Source organism: Capsella rubella, unplaced genomic scaffold (genome assembly GCF_000375325.1).
Source record: "Capsella rubella cultivar Monte Gargano unplaced genomic scaffold, Caprub1_0 scaffold_4, whole genome shotgun sequence".
NCBI classification, from domain to species: domain Eukaryota; kingdom Viridiplantae; phylum Streptophyta; class Magnoliopsida; order Brassicales; family Brassicaceae; genus Capsella; species Capsella rubella.
This window is the reverse complement of record NW_006238920.1, coordinates 730,167-747,749: the sequence shown is the minus strand read 5'-3', so window position 1 is coordinate 747,749 and position 17,583 is coordinate 730,167. Positions and strand designations below refer to the sequence as shown.

The 17,583-nt window shown below is 34.9% G+C and overlaps 4 protein-coding genes across 9 annotated transcripts; 1 reads left to right on the top strand and 3 right to left on the bottom strand.

Moving 5' to 3' along the window:
• Window positions 1-494: 494 nt before the first annotated feature.
• On the bottom strand, window positions 495-2,502 carry LOC17888325 (transcription factor bHLH18). 2 transcript variants are annotated; one of them, XM_006295848.2, is made up of 4 exons: window positions 2,432-2,502; window positions 1,786-2,283; window positions 1,066-1,446; window positions 495-894 (listed from the first exon to the last, which is right to left on the bottom strand). In XM_006295848.2, the coding sequence occupies exons 1-4, from the start codon at window positions 2,477-2,479 to the stop codon at window positions 820-822; spliced, it is 1,002 nt and encodes a 333-aa protein (XP_006295910.2). In that variant the 5' UTR covers window positions 2,480-2,502; the 3' UTR covers window positions 495-819. The 2 variants fall into 2 exon arrangements, with proteins under 2 accessions (XP_006295910.2, XP_023640750.1); XM_023784982.1 differs by having other exon boundaries at window positions 495-891.
• A 4,436-nt stretch (window positions 2,503-6,938) lies between these two features.
• Window positions 6,939-9,891, top strand: LOC17888990 (histone-lysine N-methyltransferase, H3 lysine-9 specific SUVH6). The gene is made up of 2 exons (XM_006293301.2): window positions 6,939-7,215; window positions 7,478-9,891. Exon 2 carries the CDS (start codon window positions 7,498-7,500, stop codon window positions 9,829-9,831), a length of 2,334 nt encoding a protein of 777 aa, XP_006293363.1. The 5' UTR covers window positions 6,939-7,215; window positions 7,478-7,497; the 3' UTR covers window positions 9,832-9,891.
• A 120-nt stretch (window positions 9,892-10,011) lies between these two features.
• On the bottom strand, window positions 10,012-13,700 carry LOC17888465 (probable sphingolipid transporter spinster homolog 3). 5 transcript variants are annotated; one of them, XM_023785029.1, is made up of 16 exons: window positions 13,182-13,700; window positions 12,814-12,945; window positions 12,540-12,641; window positions 12,347-12,451; window positions 12,107-12,182; window positions 11,952-12,026; window positions 11,775-11,877; window positions 11,632-11,694; window positions 11,461-11,548; window positions 11,273-11,376; window positions 11,115-11,191; window positions 10,898-11,011; window positions 10,712-10,831; window positions 10,480-10,608; window positions 10,303-10,381; window positions 10,012-10,237 (listed from the first exon to the last, which is right to left on the bottom strand). In XM_023785029.1, the coding sequence occupies exons 1-16, from the start codon at window positions 13,283-13,285 to the stop codon at window positions 10,149-10,151; spliced, it is 1,560 nt and encodes a 519-aa protein (XP_023640797.1). In that variant the 5' UTR covers window positions 13,286-13,700; the 3' UTR covers window positions 10,012-10,148. The 5 variants fall into 5 exon arrangements, with proteins under 5 accessions (XP_023640797.1, XP_023640793.1, XP_023640795.1 ...); XM_023785025.1 differs by having other exon boundaries at window positions 10,712-11,011; XM_023785027.1 differs by having other exon boundaries at window positions 10,712-11,011; window positions 12,809-12,886; window positions 13,182-13,214.
• A 126-nt stretch (window positions 13,701-13,826) lies between these two features.
• LOC17889195 (protein SPT2 homolog) lies at window positions 13,827-17,307 on the bottom strand. Its single transcript, XM_023785030.1, has 9 exons — window positions 17,027-17,307; window positions 16,351-16,403; window positions 16,023-16,246; window positions 15,820-15,937; window positions 15,537-15,738; window positions 14,605-15,437; window positions 14,386-14,516; window positions 14,211-14,297; window positions 13,827-14,134 (listed from the first exon to the last, which is right to left on the bottom strand). Exons 2-9 carry the CDS (start codon window positions 16,366-16,368, stop codon window positions 14,035-14,037), a joined length of 1,713 nt encoding a protein of 570 aa, XP_023640798.1. The 5' UTR covers window positions 16,369-16,403; window positions 17,027-17,307; the 3' UTR covers window positions 13,827-14,034.
• Between the last annotated feature and the right edge of the window lie 276 nt (window positions 17,308-17,583).

The following is a 17,583-nucleotide window of genomic DNA, read 5'->3' as shown; positions in this document are numbered from 1 at the left end:
AATATGAAAATTCCCACGTTTTCAATTCAATTTAATAACAACTCATATGCATTTGTCTTTACTCGCCTGTTTTTTAGGAATTTCCCACTTGAATATTACTTTTGCTTTTCACTTTTTTTCCTTAAGATGTGAATTAAATCATGTGGAGTTGAAAATTGATTTAAATGAGATTGTAACGGTCCACAAAAAGTTGTATATATTTAATTATAAGCCTTTAAAATTATTTATAAACCGATGCAACAAATATTAAAATACAATTAAATACGATATTAAAATGTAGAAAAAAATATGTTCAGAATTCTTTGTATAAAATTTATAAGCGTATATAACCTTACTGTTCTATTGTGAAAGTGTACAATATAAAATGTGTGTCAAATTCAGCAAGTGTCTTCTTTTGAACATAAGTCTTATAAATTGTTCAATTGTGAAAGTCTATGTTCTCTTTTATTGCACAAAGCCATTTTACAGCAATTGTAAATATAAACTCCAACACCTTTTCTTAAACATACCTTACGTTTATTAAACTAACGAAATGCTTTACATCGCAGGAAATATATAATCCAACAACTGCGAAAAATAATTCGTCCCCAACAAAACCTGATAGTAAAGAGATACTTAAACATTTGATGACATGTATCTTAAAGCACACTCAAACAACACAAGGACAAAGGAACTTTTAATGACTTAAGAACCCTTCTCTATACAACAAACTATAAAACCATTTTCATGGAAAAAACCGATTTTGGATTATTCGGTGACGTGCGGTCGGAGAAATTGATGATTATGAGTGTGACCATGTATATGTATACTTGAAACCAATCACTTGAGCTTTGATATGCCACAACTCAAGTTCTTCACAAGATCCTCGATTTTTATATCAAAGTTTCTATTCTTCTGCAAGAGCATAAACAATATATAATTAGATTTTTTCGAGTAATAAAATGTCACACTAATTCTGAAACATGCTTCCAGTCTTCTACTATGCATGGTCTATAACATTGATTCATGTTTTCACATAACAATGAACATGTTCAAAAGCTAGTTTGTATGAGAATATATAGTTACCTGAGCGATAATAGAGATATCAAAAGTTGGTCCAAAGGGCAAGACATTGCTGTTGGTGATAAGCAAACCAAGCTTCTCAATCTCCCCCATAATCTTGATCACATTACCCTTTTGCTTCTCGCATAGGATCTTAATAAGAACGTCATTTCCTGAAACCCTAACTTCTATCTCTGGAAGATTCGAGCTCGAGCAGTCGCGATTTCCATCTGAGGAAGATGATGATGATGGTTGATGGTTTTCATCTAAAACCAGCTGAGACTTCTTTACAAGAATTATTGATTCCATAGTTCTTTCTTGCTTTTGTTCCTCATACTCTTTCACTATTTCTTGGAGGTGCTTTATATGCTTTATTGCATCTCCCAACACAGAAGCCTTGTCCATCTATAAACACATACATGCATATGTCAGTATATAGCATGTAAACATTTTTAAATTCATTCGAAATGAATATATCCATCAAGCTGATCCTGCAAATGATCTTTCTAATAACCATTATACTTGTATATGGAGGATTTTTAGTATATTTTGAGTTTCACAATTAACGTCAATTAATACTAATCAAATAATTTAGTCTCATAACCGGGACATAAGCAAAAAAGGGAGAAACTGTCCACAAAAATTGGTTTCTTGCCTCCCAAAATAGAGTGATTTAAGAAAAGACTATATATTATCACTTGGTTATGGAAGAAGAGAAGAAATTTTCTTTTTATATGTATGTACCTTCTTTAGGCCAGGAACTAGGGCGGAAAGTGCTACAAATCTTTGAGTAAGCTTCTCTCTTCGCTTCCTCTCTGCGAGGATGTGTTCTTGAGCATTTGCTTGGCTTCGAGTCGAGGTTTGAGCCCTCTTTGTCCCTCTTATTACCAGCTTGGATTTTCTCTGGTCCGGTAATCCAGTTTCTTCTTCCTTGGGGCTAAATATCAAGTTTGGTGAGTTGTGATTCATAACCTTCAAACCAGTCTTTTCGAAAGAAAGAATCCTGGAAGAGGGCTGATTCGTCGAAAGAGGAGTATTGGAAGAAGAAAAAGGATGTATCTTTGGTGATATGTGAGTGGTTTTAAGGATCTTTGAAGGCTTCTCTTCGACAAAATCATTATTACAAGAAGCGTCGAAGTTGTAAGAGTTGTTAATATCATCAAGAGATGATAGAGACTGTGGAAAATCTCCAACGAGTGAATTCATGTGGTATTGGTGGATGATACTATACTCTTCTATATCCTATACATAGGAAAAGCAAATAATAAAGATTCATGAAAAAAATTTATATAGAAAAGTATATGGAAAAGAACATGATTATGTGTAACAAATAAATCATAAGATTGGAAAGACATATATATATATATATATCGTATGTATCGAAATATACCAATTCGGAGGTCCATCTGGTAGAGAGTACGTTCTTCGTTGTGGCCATGATTGCTTCTTATATAAAAATCTGAACATATAGGTAATCATATGAAGAAACTATTAACCAAGAAGATGAAACTATGCAATTCTTGAATTCCCAAAGCTTTTTCAAGAAAAAAAAAAAGAATTGAAGAAACTTGAGCTAGTCAAAGATTGAAAGCTTACCTTCTAGAGAGAGAGGGAGAGAGAGAGAGTTTGGGGTTTGGACTTTGGACTTGGGTATAATGGCTAAACAAGTCATTTTATATAGACATACATATATACAAAACTCTGGAGTTTATGTGTACGTGTGAAAGGCAACCAAATTCAATTAGATATTGTTTGGTGATATATATATCAATCAATTATATACATAAAAAAAAAAACAAAAACAAAATGATTGATACTGATAATACTGATGATCTCAAAGATCTTGATGAAATGTGTATCTATTACTAAATTGTATGTATGTATTATTGAGATCAGAGACACAAGATATACTGAATGAGTTGTGCGAAATATATTTTTAACGATAATACATGTATTTCTAGAGGTAACCAATTTTATTATACATAGAAACTAAATTGAATACAGACCAAGGAAAAAAAACCAATAAATTTTTATATTATCAGTTCATTTTTCATTTGAAATTTTGATCAATCAACTAGTTTATAAATTTAATCCATCTTCCATTAATTATGACATGATAATATTCCCTTTTTAGGTCGAGTACTATAATTAACATGTATGTAGGGTTAAGAAAAGATTACGAAATCTTCAAGATAACTTAATAATATCGTCTTCGTGTAGTCTCCCAAAATATATTGCCAACACCCAACAAGAATGTATTCAAACAAGATCTTGATTCGTTTTGGAAAAAACTCTCGCTAAGTAATTCATTATCAAAGATAAACAAAGAGTTTTGCACTCATCCACAAATTTATATGGTGGGTTCAATCATTGTTTAGAAAAAAATCTTTTCATTCATTTTTTTTGTATGTTGGTTAATTAAACTTAAACTTAATTAGTATGGCATGCACCAACCTAAGATCTTCCCTTGATTTGATTATATTTTATATATAGTGTTGGATTACTTATTAGTTATGGCATTATTACAACATTTTTGATTTACTCTGAAAATAAAGTGCTTGGAAATAGTTATCAAAAGAGAGACACATCTGTCTCTTTTAAGGGTATAGTGTCTTGCGCAGCCGCGGTGTTCTAGGTTAAGAAAAACACATAAAGCTATGTTGGAAGTGTTGAAGTATTCAACACTTAAAAATGATAAAAAAAACCACGTGGGCTAATGTAATAATCTATTTGATAAATGACAGGCAAGATACAATTAGTTTCTTCCATTACCCCATGATTGAAGCATCTTTGAAATCATTCATTTATATGTGTATGCACATGACAAAATTATACTTAATTGAAGTATAGTTTATAGGAATTATATATGTACACATGCACATGATTAGGGTATAACTATAAGAACTTTTTCATTGCTCAAGATCCAAATCTCTATAAGAAATAGTTTGATGGATCCGTATTTCCCGTGTAACGTGAGAGGAAAAAAAAAAATTTGCACAATTTGTAATTCTCAAGTAGAAAGTAACATGTACGTAGTATTAATAATACCTATTGGTTTATGTATTAGATATCATCTAGATTCGAATATATTTTTGCTCATGGTAAAAAGAAATTACCATTCGCTGTTAAACAAAAAAAATATTAACATTCAAGAGTTAGGGTTGAATCCGAAGAAATAAAATAGGGCGAATTAACTCAAATTTTTCCTAGTTTACAAGGAAAACGAAATTGAAGCGTTTAGTTTTAGATTCGGAAATCTATTTGTTCAAAAGGTCTCTCTGATTGATTTATTATGAAATGTCAAACACTAAAGTTGGCAACGAAAAAGAACAAATAGAAGTAGACAAAGAAACTCATATATTATAAGCTTCTTTCATTTGTTACGTCTTAAGGATTAATTAGTTTATTAATATCAATATTATGCAACTATGTCTTTGCTTTGTCAATATGTGTTGGTACTTGATAGATTTAAGATCAAGTCTCCCTTTTAGTACTGGATTTGCTTTAGATTTGTGATCGTTCATAGAAACTCTCTGCTCTTGACCTAACAATGTCAGGATTAGTCTTGATAGTTTCAAACCTTTCAAGAACAAGAAAAAGAAGCTCTTTTCCCTATCTTTGATAGGCGAATCCGAAACATTTGCCTTACGAGAAAAGACATTCCAAATTTGCAAAGCATGCTTAATCTATGGTTTAGAGGACTCTTTTTCTAATCTTTATATATATTGTATCATTTTCCTTATGGTCACTTTACCGGGTTTGTTCATCCCGGAGTTCGTTTTCGTTGTGGCACCTATTTTTCTCTTTCGATGTAATCGTGGAAGTTGTATATAATACCAGAAATTTTATTAAAAAAAAAAAATGAAAAGAAGACACGAGCATGGACTATGTTTAATAACTCGGATTCTTGATTTTATATATATATATATCAATTGTTTGATTCTAAAATTTAATGATTCGAAAATCTAAAAGAAACTAAATATTTGTTATTCAATTATTGAATTTGGAAAAATTCTTATCAGAACCATGATTATTAATCATTTGATTTCTAATATTAGTTTAAGGTGTTATAATTACAAAAATCCTCATAATGCATTTTTTTAGTCGATTAGGAAGTGCTTTTCTTAAAACTAAGAATACAAAGGCTCAAAAAAAAAAAAAAAAAAAAGGCTCAAATATATAATTTGAACCTTGTTATTTTGATAACAACTAGTTTCTTAATTTCTTTTACCTTTTGACATCACACCAAAAAAATGTAAGAAAGATCCACAAACTGAATCCATCTTACTTTACTTTGAAGTTACCAAATGAAACCCACTAACACTATTGGGTCTAGTTCACTAATGGCCCATTTAAGTTACCAAACGAAACCCACTAAGATGTTTGGACCTAATTCACTTATGACCCATTTAAGTTACCAAACGAAACCCACTAACATTTTTGGGCCTAATTCACTTATGGCCCAATGACCTACTAAATTAGGGGGTGTTATTGAATTGATGATTTCTATGTATTTTAAAGTAAATGAATTTGAAAGTACTTAAAAGGATTTTGATAGATTCATTACAAAACCGATGGATTTTAATGTATTTTCACTACAGATTATAGTCATTAATTTAAAAAAGTAACTGCTCTGTATTATAAAAAAGAAAAATCAGATCTACAGATTATGTTTGTTTCGTGACGACTCCGAGACGGCAATATCGGTTCTTCGTAGGAAAAGGATCAAAATAACAAAAAACATAAAAGATTTAGTATGTTGCAAATAAAATGTTGAAGGGATCTGTGGATTTATCTTCCTAATGAAGCATCTGATTCTCTGTTTTTAAAGTCATGATCGTTGTTCTTCTTCTTCCTCCTTCCCAGCAAAGTTCTCCGCTTGAAGATGCCATGGTGGATCTTGCACTTATTCATCATTTAAATTCCTTACGTGCTTTATAGGTTCTCGGTTATAGATGGAAGAAGAAGAAATAATTTTAAAAATATTTATTTTCTTATAGTTTTCTATGAAGTACATCAAAATCAGAGAGAAAAGGCACGTATTTGCTTTACTCATGTTTTAGACAAAAGAATACATTAAAATCCTTTCCAACCAAAATACAACAAAATCAAACTCATATTGAATAACAGTGGATTGTGTTGTACTTTATCAAATACATAATTGAATAACAGCAGAATTTAAAATACATTAAAATACATTGAAATACATTATTCAATAACACCCACTTAACTTGTTCTCTGCGACTTTACTTGAGCTGGTTACTGATTAAAGACACTACAACTGTTCATGAATATCATGAGCATTCCATTCAGATGACGTTGTTAATTATAGTTCTCAAAATGTATAAATGTTTTTGGACGGTTAATTAAAATAAAGTAAATCATCCAATTTAATTTAATTATGCACATTACGACCACGTTTCTTTCCCACGTATTGCGAAATGGGATCTTTCTTTCCGCAAAGTTAACTACGAGTAATTAATTAATTACTCAAAACCAAGTTACATTTTCTTTTTGACATTTATTATTTATAAATTCCTACATATATGCTCTAAATTAGTGGTAACTTGGAGATTCGAATATGGATTTGAAATTTTAAATGTCGAATTTTTTTTATTGTTTTTTAAATATAGAAAATACATAACAAGTTTGTTAATTTTTTTATCGGAAACAAGAATCCATAAAAATTGCCAAAACTTTCAAAACATTAATAATCCGAATCGGGTAAGTTATGTATACGTACGATTTCATAATCTAATTTAGCATGTATTATATATACTCGTATCATTTATTTATCTAACAAAAACAATTTTTCAATATCATTTTTAGTCAGTATACATTAAAAAGTATTGATTTAAAGTAAGTAAATCTTCAAACAAAAAATGAGTGACGAAATGAGGAATATGAACCACGATCGCATCCACGTACTCTGGTTTCCATGTTTACTGCGTTAATGTCTTACCATTTTTATCGCAACGTTCATAAAATCCAATTTTGGGGATTTTTTGTTTTTGTTTTTTAATTTCATTTCCCCTTTTGATTCCCAATGATTCGAATTTGACTATAAAAACTCTGAGACGATTGTGCGAGACAAAGCTCTTCTTCTCAAATTCGATTTCATCTTCTTAATCTCCTCCGCCATTTTTTGATCGGAAACTGAGATCTTTCCCGCCGGTAAATTTCTTTAATCTCTTCTCTGTTTTGCTTTAATCTTATCTTATCTTGTTAATCGCGCTTCTCCGTTTGTGTAGAAATCGATATGTGTTTGTTAGAATTCTCATTAGCTAGTTTTAATGGAATCCTGGAGATTTTTTTTTTTTTTTTTTTTTTTTTGCATGTTTGTTGTTGATAGCTGTGATTTTAGTAGATTGTTCTTATGAGATTTTGTTGTGTTGATAATAGTGATGATTGTTTTGTTTTGTTTTGTGATTCTCAGGTTGGTGATTTTGGGTTTCTATGGGTGTAATGGAGAACAATATGGTGAATACTGAGACATCAAAGGTGAGAGTGATGAGCAATGGTGATGATTCTGTGGAGAAACGAGGTCTTTTGCAGAATGGTGTTGCTGGTGTTGCTGGTGTTGGTTACAGGAGTGATCGTATGACGGGGCTTAAGTTTAAGCGTCGCAGGGTTGGTGCTGTTAGGGATTTCCCACCTGGTTGTGGAACTAGTTTCAAGTCTTTTACATGGAAAAAGACTGATGTTGTTAAGTTTACTTGTGATGAGAACGGGAGTGTTGTTGCTGATGGTGATGATAAGGTTGAGTCTTTGATTAAAGAGGAGCAAGATGATGGAAAGGGTTGTAGCGATTTGGGTGGATCTGGTGCGTTGATGGTGTTTGCCTCTGAAGATGTTAGTATGGCTGAGGCTGTTGAGGTTAAGCCTCTGAGCATTTGCTTGCCAGATGGGGATGTCATGGTTGGTTCTGTTACTGGGGAAAGTTCAAACAGTGAACAGGATTCGGGTTCTGATGTTAGCAGCAGCAGCGGAACAGAAAACATGATGAGGGATATCGTTGTTTATGCAGATGATACGAGTCTGGGAAGAGGTGATTTGGCTCAAACTGAGCCGTTGGAAATTGAGATGGCAGATGTTACAGCTCCAAAACGGAGTCGTGCTCTGCATAGGAAAAAGACAAAGAAAGGGGTTGCATTTCGTTCAGCCAGGGGATCAGCTGTTGTTAGGATTCCTCCTTCACATCCCAGTGGTTCAAGAAGCATTGATAGTACTCGGGACAAAGTTAAGGAAACTCTTCGTCTTTTCCATGGAGTTTGTAGAAAAGTTTTGCAGGAGGATGAAGCAAAGCCTGATGAATTGAGGGTAAAAAAACTTAGAGTAGATTACATTGCTAGGCAAATTCTCAAAAGCAAAGGGAAATTCCTCAATGTTGGTGTACAGATTCTGGGAAATGTGCCAGGGGTTGAAGTTGGTGATGAGTTCCAATATAGGATGGAGCTGAACATTCTAGGTGTACATAGACCAAGTCAAGGTGGTATTGATTATATGAAAGTCGGTAAGGACCTAGTTGCAACAAGTATTGTAGCTTCTGGAGGGTACGACGACCATCTGGACAACTCGGATGTCTTGACCTACACTGGTCAAGGTGGAAATGTGATGCAAGTAAAGAAAAAGGGACAGGAACTGAAAGAGCCTGAAGATCAAAAGCTTGTAACAGGAAACCTTGCGTTAGCAAACAGCATAGAGAAGAAGACACCTGTGCGCGTCATAAGAGGCAAAAAAAAGGCAGCATTACAATCATCATCATCAGCAGGTGGAAATTATGTTTACGACGGATTATATCTTGTGGAAAAGTATTGGCAAGAAGTTGGATCTCACGGGAAGTGTGTCTTCAAGTATAAACTTAGGCGCATGCCCGGACAAGCTGAGCTTTCATGGAGAGTGATGAAGAAATCAACGTCTAAACGCCAGGAAAATGTACGTATTCTTGACATTTCAGAGGGGAAAGAGCGACGACCTATTAGCGCTGTGAACGATATAGACGAGGAGAAACCGCCTAAGTTCACCTACACGGTTAAAATGATTTACCCAGATTGGTGCAAACCAGTTCCTCCAAAGTCATGCGGTTGCACCACAGCCTGCAAGGAAGCGAGCATGTGCGCTTGTGTGTTGAAAAACAATGGAGAGATACCATACAATTACGATGGAGCCATTGTTGGTGCAAAGCCTTTAATCTACGAATGTGGCCCGCTCTGCGAATGCCGGTCTGATTGCTACCTAAGAGTCACACAGCTGGGGATCAAGATCCAGCTTGAGATCTTCAAAACCAAGTCAAGAGGTTGGGGAGTGAGATCGGTTAAATCAATCCCTATTGGTAGCTTCATATGCGAATACGTAGGTGAACTTTTAGAGGATAGTGAAGCCGAAAGAAGAATCGGAAACGACGAGTATCTCTTTGATATTGGTAACAGGTATGATGACTCTTTAGCGCAAGGGATGTCAGAGCTAATGCCTGGGAAAAAGAAAAAGCCAGCCATGGAAGAAGTTGAGGAGACTAGCGGATTCACCATTGATGCAGCAACGAAGGGAAATGTTGGGAGGTTCATAAACCATAGCTGCTCGCCAAATCTGTACGCACAAAACGTATTGTATGATCATGAAGACACGAGAATGCCTCATGTGATGTTCTTCGCAATGGACAACATACCTCCGCTTCAAGAACTGACTTACCACTACAACTATGCCATTGATCAGGTACGCGACTCTAAGGGTAATATCAAGAAGAAAGCTTGCTTCTGTGGTTCTGACGGCTGTACTCGTAGGCTCTATTGATATATAGATATATTCGCCTTAAAAACCTTTTATCCCTGTTTTTTTTTTTTTTTTTTTAATTCAGTTCTTGTTATATGTTTGGTTATCTCAAACTTTTTTCCAATTTTATATTCAATTTCCATCAGTATATTTTGCATTTTAGCCTTCATTAAAGTTTGAATTTAGTTAAAAACGTCTCTGTTAATGCGAGTAAATATGATCCTTTTTTGTATGGTTTTAAAAAAAAAACAGAACATGTTTTGCATTTGTACAACTTGTACAAGACTCTACAGTTAAAAAATTTAATACAGACGTACTCCTATTTAGACAAAGTAGTTTCATGGAGATACATGTTCTCGAGTCCTCTGGCTCTTCTCATCTACAGTTCCTTCTTGATTGAACCGATCTACACTGTTTATGAATATACCTGCAAAAGCAAAAAATCGCTTTCATCTGCGGTTATTCGAGCTCAAGAATTGAGATTTGTTTTACCTGTAAACCATATTGTAGCAGCTAAGAACAGAATTGATGTAAGCATCAATGCGGTTTTTCTCCAACTGTTGATATGATCCTGTGTATACAGCAATGGAGCATTTTTAGCTTTGGGAAAGTTGTGTGTGTGTGTTTCGTTTCTCCAGGATTGGCGATGTAAAAGAAGGGATATTTTACCTGAACGATACCAACAAGAGGCGAAGAAGGAACATCGCCAAATATGTGAATTGCGACTGTGGAGATAGCCATTGATAATGGTCGCAAACTTGGCTTCACACAATGCAAACACACATAATTCACTGGAGCCTGCAGAAGATGAAAAGACGATAGTTGTTGTTGATGAGAAGATTTACATTGCAACAACAATACAAGACTTTCTCAAAAGTTCAAAACCTTGTTTACTCTTTACCTGTGTAGCAAACACAAGAAACTCTCCTAACGCAAAGAGAGCTATGAAACCGTATAAACTCTTCAGTGTAAATGCAGTGAAGCAAAATACCGCCCCGAGAAATGTTGCTCCGGATAAGAGCTGAATCCAAGAGTAAAGATAAAAACCTGAAAATTCAGAGAACTGTAAGAAAAGCTTTTTCATTACCTTAAAAGCATTTGGAATTGTAGCACTGACGCGGTCAAGTATAAAGCCTCCTGATAATGTTCCAACGATCCCAGAAATGATAGTTACTGCCCCGAAGATGATATCCGCGTTTCTCTGTCAAGATACAACAGTTCTTGTATCTTTTCAAGAATTCCTCAAGATGAATTTGATTTTGAAACTACAAGCTAAAGAGTTTTGATGACTTCAATGTTTTTACCATTTTATAAATATTGTAACCAGCCTTTGGTCCCCAGTATGAGTATGCTCCTATAACGAAATTGTATGATACATAACCTGTTTAAGGCAAATGCATGTATCAATCAACAAAGAAGATAAAATAGTGTAAGAAGAAAACAAGTTAGAAAATAACATTACCTAAGACATTAACAACAAAGACTTTTTCTTTAAACAGAACTTTCATGTCTTTTGCAAATCCAGTAAATGATTTCAAAACCGCGTTCGCATAACTTGATCTACGACTGTTGACATAAAGGTTTGATAAATATATGAGCAAATGGAAGAAGATAAAGTAAACAAAGATATATACAATGGAATCAACTCACTTGCTAGGTTCAGTTGAGACCTCAAACTGATCATGCTCAATCTCATTACCAACCTGAAGATGATTATCGTTTGTCGATGTCTCTGCGCCTGCAAAAGCCAAATGTCACTGCAAAATTGTATATAATCAGAGTACATTAACATTACCATAGAAGAGAGACCAAAATGTTCACCTACTGATGGAGTCATTACTTCAATTGATCTAACCGTCTTTATCGATTCAGTAGAAGGAAACCCTGTTTAGTATTTTTCTTAGAATCAATATCTTTAGTACTTAATGCTTAATATATAACATAATACAAGCTTTGTTCCTAACCTTTTAACTGCAAAGGTTTCATTACAAAACCAAGAACAGCAAATGGAGCCATTAAAGCAGCTTCACCCCAAAACGCATACCGCCAACTAAAATGTTTCCCGACCTAAGAATATTAAGAAAGAATCACACAATGTGTTTTGTTTTTTCTAAACTGTTTTGACAACATATATAACTTACATATCCGCCATAGACATAACCAAGAGCAACACCACTTGGTATACACATGTAAAACATTCCAAGCCATGCAGCTTTCTAGAAAGAAAAAAAAAAAGCTTTTAAAGAGTGGTGAATTTGGCTTCATGAGAAGTACAAAACAAAGATCAAACACAGACCTGTTTCTGAGGAGCATTGTCATCTATAAATGGAGCTGCAAGACTAATGAAAGAAGCTTCACCTACACCAACAAACCTACGAGAGTAATGATAAGAGTATTTGCATCCAAAAGACAAAAACGTTACATAATATACACCAACACATCTGTTTTCCAACATTGTCATTAACCAAGTTGACTCTAATACTAAACTCCATACAAAATCAATCATATGGTGTACAGACAAAACAAAACAACTTACATACGGCATAAGACGATGAACCAAAAGGCAAAGGAACTGCCACAGCCAAAAACTGCAACTGTCCAAACAGTAAGACCTACTCCAATAAGTCTAAATGGATTGAAGCTGCACTAAAAACATGTAAACCACTTGAATAAGGTTAGACATTAGAAAAGGATAAAATAACAAAGATTATGAAAGTTCTTCTGATCACCTTTTGGCCAATATAGCAAAGATCGGTGATGCAATAAGTAGCCCAACCATAAATGAAGATGACAATACACCATCTTCGAAATTACTTAGATTAAAATGTCCCCTAGAAGAAGCAATTTTACATCAAAACATCATCAGTTTTTAAAACTCATATGCAAGACTATTTGTTTATCTAAGAATTCCGAATAAAACCAACCATTTTAGATTTATCAAAGATAAGAAAATAACGAGTTTTAGGCGTAATTTTTTTAATAAAAAAGTATGAAAAACCTTACTGAATTCCAGAAGCAAGAGTGCATTTGCCTTTATCATTACAACTCTTAGTACTTCCATTTACACCATTGCTCGCTATCGCACCACGATCCATGTAATTTAACAAGTTAATGATGCAAAAGATCACCAGTAACCTGGAAAAATGTTTTTGAAGAAGATAATGTAGCAAGAAGTAATCAAGAGTCTGTGTCTCATCGTCCAAACTCATTATAGAAACCAAAAAGGTATCTCTTACTCTAACATAACAGAACAGAAACAAATCAAATTGCTGTTTTGAGTATCCAATATTGTGGGGGAAGGAGAGCTCAAAATCAAGACTTTCATTGGAAAACAGAGAGAAAAACTAAAGAGTAAGTAACAAACTATATACCAAACGGGAGATAGAGAGGAAGATTCGACGATTTCTATGCTTCGAACAGTCTCTAACTCCGTGAGAGGAGTAGGAGGAAGACAATCTTCTTCTTTGGTCACCATTTGATAAACTCAAAACAAAGTTCTAAGCAAAAATTGGAAAAGAGAAAGCATCATCACTTCTAGAATCATATAATTGGACTTACAAAATGTTAACTTCACGTGAATAAAGAAATATTCTTTTTCTCTCTTTGTTTCTTTATCTTTCTCATCTTCTTGTTTTAACCCCCAAAAAAGAGAATAAAAGCTTTCACTACCTTGAGGTTTCCAGCAGATTCTTGAAGTTACCTCAATAAGAATAATATTGTTACTCAATTGTACAATTCCAAGAACAAAAAAAATCCTTAACTTAAAAACACAAAACAAAACGAAACAAAAAAGGAAAAGGTTAAACTCTGTCTTGCCTCAAGAGGCCAAAGAGATTTAAATGAGAGGCCTCAGACTCATCACATAAAGGCCTTGTGTCATATATGTTGCTTCACCGATGTAACAAATTTCTCTGAGTGTTTGCGTTTGGATCCGGATCACAAGCCTATTCATCAACATGACTTTAAACGGCATGTTAATTTTGCTCTTGGAATACAAAGGAGATGAAGTTAATTCATCACCTACAAAATAAAGATATTATTATCTAATTGTACAATTCCAATAACAAAGGATCCTTAATTTGATAACACCAAAAAAAAAAAAAAAGGGTTAAACTCTTTTTTGCCTCAAGAGCGGCCAAAGAGATTAAATGAGAAAACACTAAAAAAAGATCTGTAGTCCTAAAACAAAACAAAAGAGCAAAAAAGGATTCTTCTAACACTTTGTTAACGGCTTAGGTTCCGTTTCTTTCTCAGTCTTTCTCTTCTTTCTTCTTCCTCTAAGAGCTGAAGTTCTCTTTCATCTTCCTCCCTTGCGATTCTTGCACTGCATTTTAAACAATTCACCATTAATATCATCGTTTATGAATGAACCTTGTGATCAAGATACTAAATATATGTACCTTCGTCTCTCTTCCTTTTGGATATCTTCAAAGCCTGCTTCCATGTCTCTGTCATCATCGTCATACCCAGCAAAACGCTTGGATGGTCTGAAATTGAAACACAATACCCATATAAGTATCAGGAGACAAATTATATATGTAAAGGATTTGAGTGAGTATGAAGACAAGTACTTACAACAACTGTCTAAGCATGTTGAATGCTTCTTCATCCTCTGTCATTCTTACAGGCTTCTTCTTCTTCACCACCCTCCTATCATGATCCATATCACGTGAGGGAGGTCTCTTGAGACCTGGTTTACTCATCATCTGTACAAAATACTTGACAAATTAGTGCCTTGGCTAGAGGAAGGACATAAGAGAGAGATGTGAAAGATCATGATCATGATCATGATACCTGGTGTTTCGAGGTCGGCACTGTTTTTTTTGGTACCATTCGGGTTGTGGCAGAGTCACGGGAAACCTTTCTCTGTTCTACTACCCTTTGCCTAGGATCTGATGACATTGGTCTTGATGAGGACGGTCTCTGAGCACTTTGAATAGAACTCTTCCCTGCCGAGAAGGAGGGTTTTCTTTCCAATGAAGTCTTAGAAGGCAAAGGTCTTGGCATGGCTGCTGACCGACCAGGACCGACTCCATTACTACTGCTCATCGGTTTCCTATGATCCACTGGAACTTTTGCAAGAGCTGATCTTTGGGAATCCGATCTGGAATTCAGTTGGCCATTCCGATTAGCTGACTGACCATTCATTGTGGAAGCTGAACCTGGTGGCCTCATAGGTGCTTGACGGTTTGTCGAGGAACCTGGTTTTTGGCTGCTTGAAGTTGCAGTCCTTCGTTGCATTTGGCTACCAGCAGAAGCCGGTCTTGAATTTTGCATTTGGCTGCCTATGGAAGAAGGTCTCCCTGAGACAGCTCTCGACTGCATTTGGCTGCCTGAGGAAGCCGGTCTCATTTGGCTGCCTGAGGAAGCCGGTCTCATTTGGCTGCCTGAGGAAGACTGTTTTAAATGATTCATTTGGCTACCAGAGGAAGACGGTCTTGAATGATTCATTTGGCTACCAGAGGAAGACGGTCTTGAATGATTCATTTGACTACCAGAGGAAGACGGTCTTGAATGTCCATTCGCTGAAACAGGTCTCTTCTCCTCACGAGGGGGACCATGAGCAGTTCTACCATTGGCACCTGATGATTGTTTGGGCCTCGCTGATAATTGAGCAGATCGAGCCTCTTGAACATCAGCAAAAAACCTGTATAAGTTATCTCCATGAAAATGGTATGCTAAAAGATCATAAATCGTAAACAAGTGTTTCAAAAGGCGCAACATACCAGGATTAGGAAAGGAGCCAGTTCGAGACAGAGATTCCTTCTTCGGAACAGGAAGCTCCGCGTCATCAGAAAACAAAAACGAATAGTCTCTTGTATCCTTAAGAGCCTCAACTTTCCTTCTCACCTCATTCACAACTCTAGGCCGCTTCTCTTGTGATACATTCTTAGCGACTGAACCACTCGTTGAAACAGGTCTTTTTTTCTGAAAACCACAAATAATTCCATCAGCAAGAAAAACTTAAATGATAAAACACAAAGAGGAGCAGAGATCAGATGCACATACAGTTTGGCTTGAATTAGACATTTTAGCTGTCCGTATCTCATTTTCTAGCAATGATTTGCTTTCTTGTATAACCCTTGACGAAATAACAGGCTGCGAAGGACCAAAGAAGGAACCAAAGCTGCATAGAATGAAAAATTAGCTGATCATCAAAACACTTTCCAGAATATTGTATTAATTAGAAAATGTACTTAGCCACCACATACTCGTTATAAGGAAGTTTTCTTCTTCTCTCTTGTGAAGATTGACCATTAGCACTTGCTTTCCCCATGTTCTTCTTGTATGTTTCCTTCAACTTTTGGCGCAATTCAAGATATTCTAATTCTTCCTTTGGAGGTTGTCTTTCTTCTTCTTCCTCCTCATCTTCATACTCATCAAGGTCCTCATCACCGCTGTAATAGTCATCATACCCAGCTTCTTCATCAAGGTCCTGAAACATAACATATCAAAATCATGTAAACGGTGTGAGATCAATCTAGCTTAAAAGTGAATTTGACGCAACCACAGAAAAAAAATGAATCATGGGTTTCTTACTTCTTCATAACCATGCATGTTTGCTGAAAGATAGCCTACCAATTAGCAAATCCCTGCAAACAAAAAAAAACTCCATTAAAACTCACAAAAGTTCCAATTTTTCAAATTGAAAATAATGAATAGCTACCTAGATTATAGCTTTTGATCAAACACACAGAAATCGATCCTAAAAATTTACAAAATCGATCTCCGTTCTTCAATATCTTCTCAATTCAATCCAAAAACTGTAGAAATCGAGATCAAACTTAAGAAAAAAAAAACACAAAGAAAACCTAAAAATCGATCTTGTTTCAGAAAATCATATCAATTCAATCCAAAAACTGTTAAAATCAAAATCGAATTTTTGACAAGACACACAAAAACCCCACAAAATCGAGATCGATTCTAGAAAAAATCGGGTGGTTTCAACCAAAAATATAGAATTCAAGATCTAAATTTCGATAAAAACACAGAAAACTCATGAAATCGATCCCGTTTCTCGAAAAATCAACAGAAAACGATATAAAACAATAACCAGATCTCAAATCCGATCGAAATAGATTCAAAATCGTCGAATCTGATCGAAAACAGATTAAAAATCGTCAAATCTGATCGAAAACAGATCCGAAATCGTCAAATTTGATCAGAAAAAGATCCAGAATCGACGAATTTGATCGAAATTTTACAATTGAAATACCTGGATTTGACCTGGAAACGATAAAATCGGATGAAACGGCGAAGAATCGATGTAGATCGATGAGATCTGACGAATCCGATGGAGAGAAAAAAGGGAACGATTGAGAACGACGAGAAAACATATAGATCTGAGAGAAGAGAGAAAGCTGCGAAGAGATAAAAAGAGATGGGAGAAGAGAAGAGATAGGGTTCTCTCGTCGTTGGGCTTTTAGGTTTTGAGGGGAATAAAGAAGAAGACAAGGGAAACTCGAGGACCCAGAAGCAATTAGGTTTACGATTGCTATTATGCGCCATGTTGCTGCGCCTCTCAAAAACATTCTTCTATCTCTCACCTTGTGTCCATATCTCTCTTTAAATGGAAAAATATTTAATTAATGATTTTTTCTTAATTTTTTTGCCTTATTTAAGGATTCTTTGTTTGTTTGGTTGGTAAGATAAAAAAACATATTTTGGGTAAAAAAGAATTGAGTTCGAAATTGTGATAGCTACCTCCTCCTACCACGTTTCACCACACCGGTTTAATTTTTTCTCCATCCAATGTTGGTTAATAAACTTTTG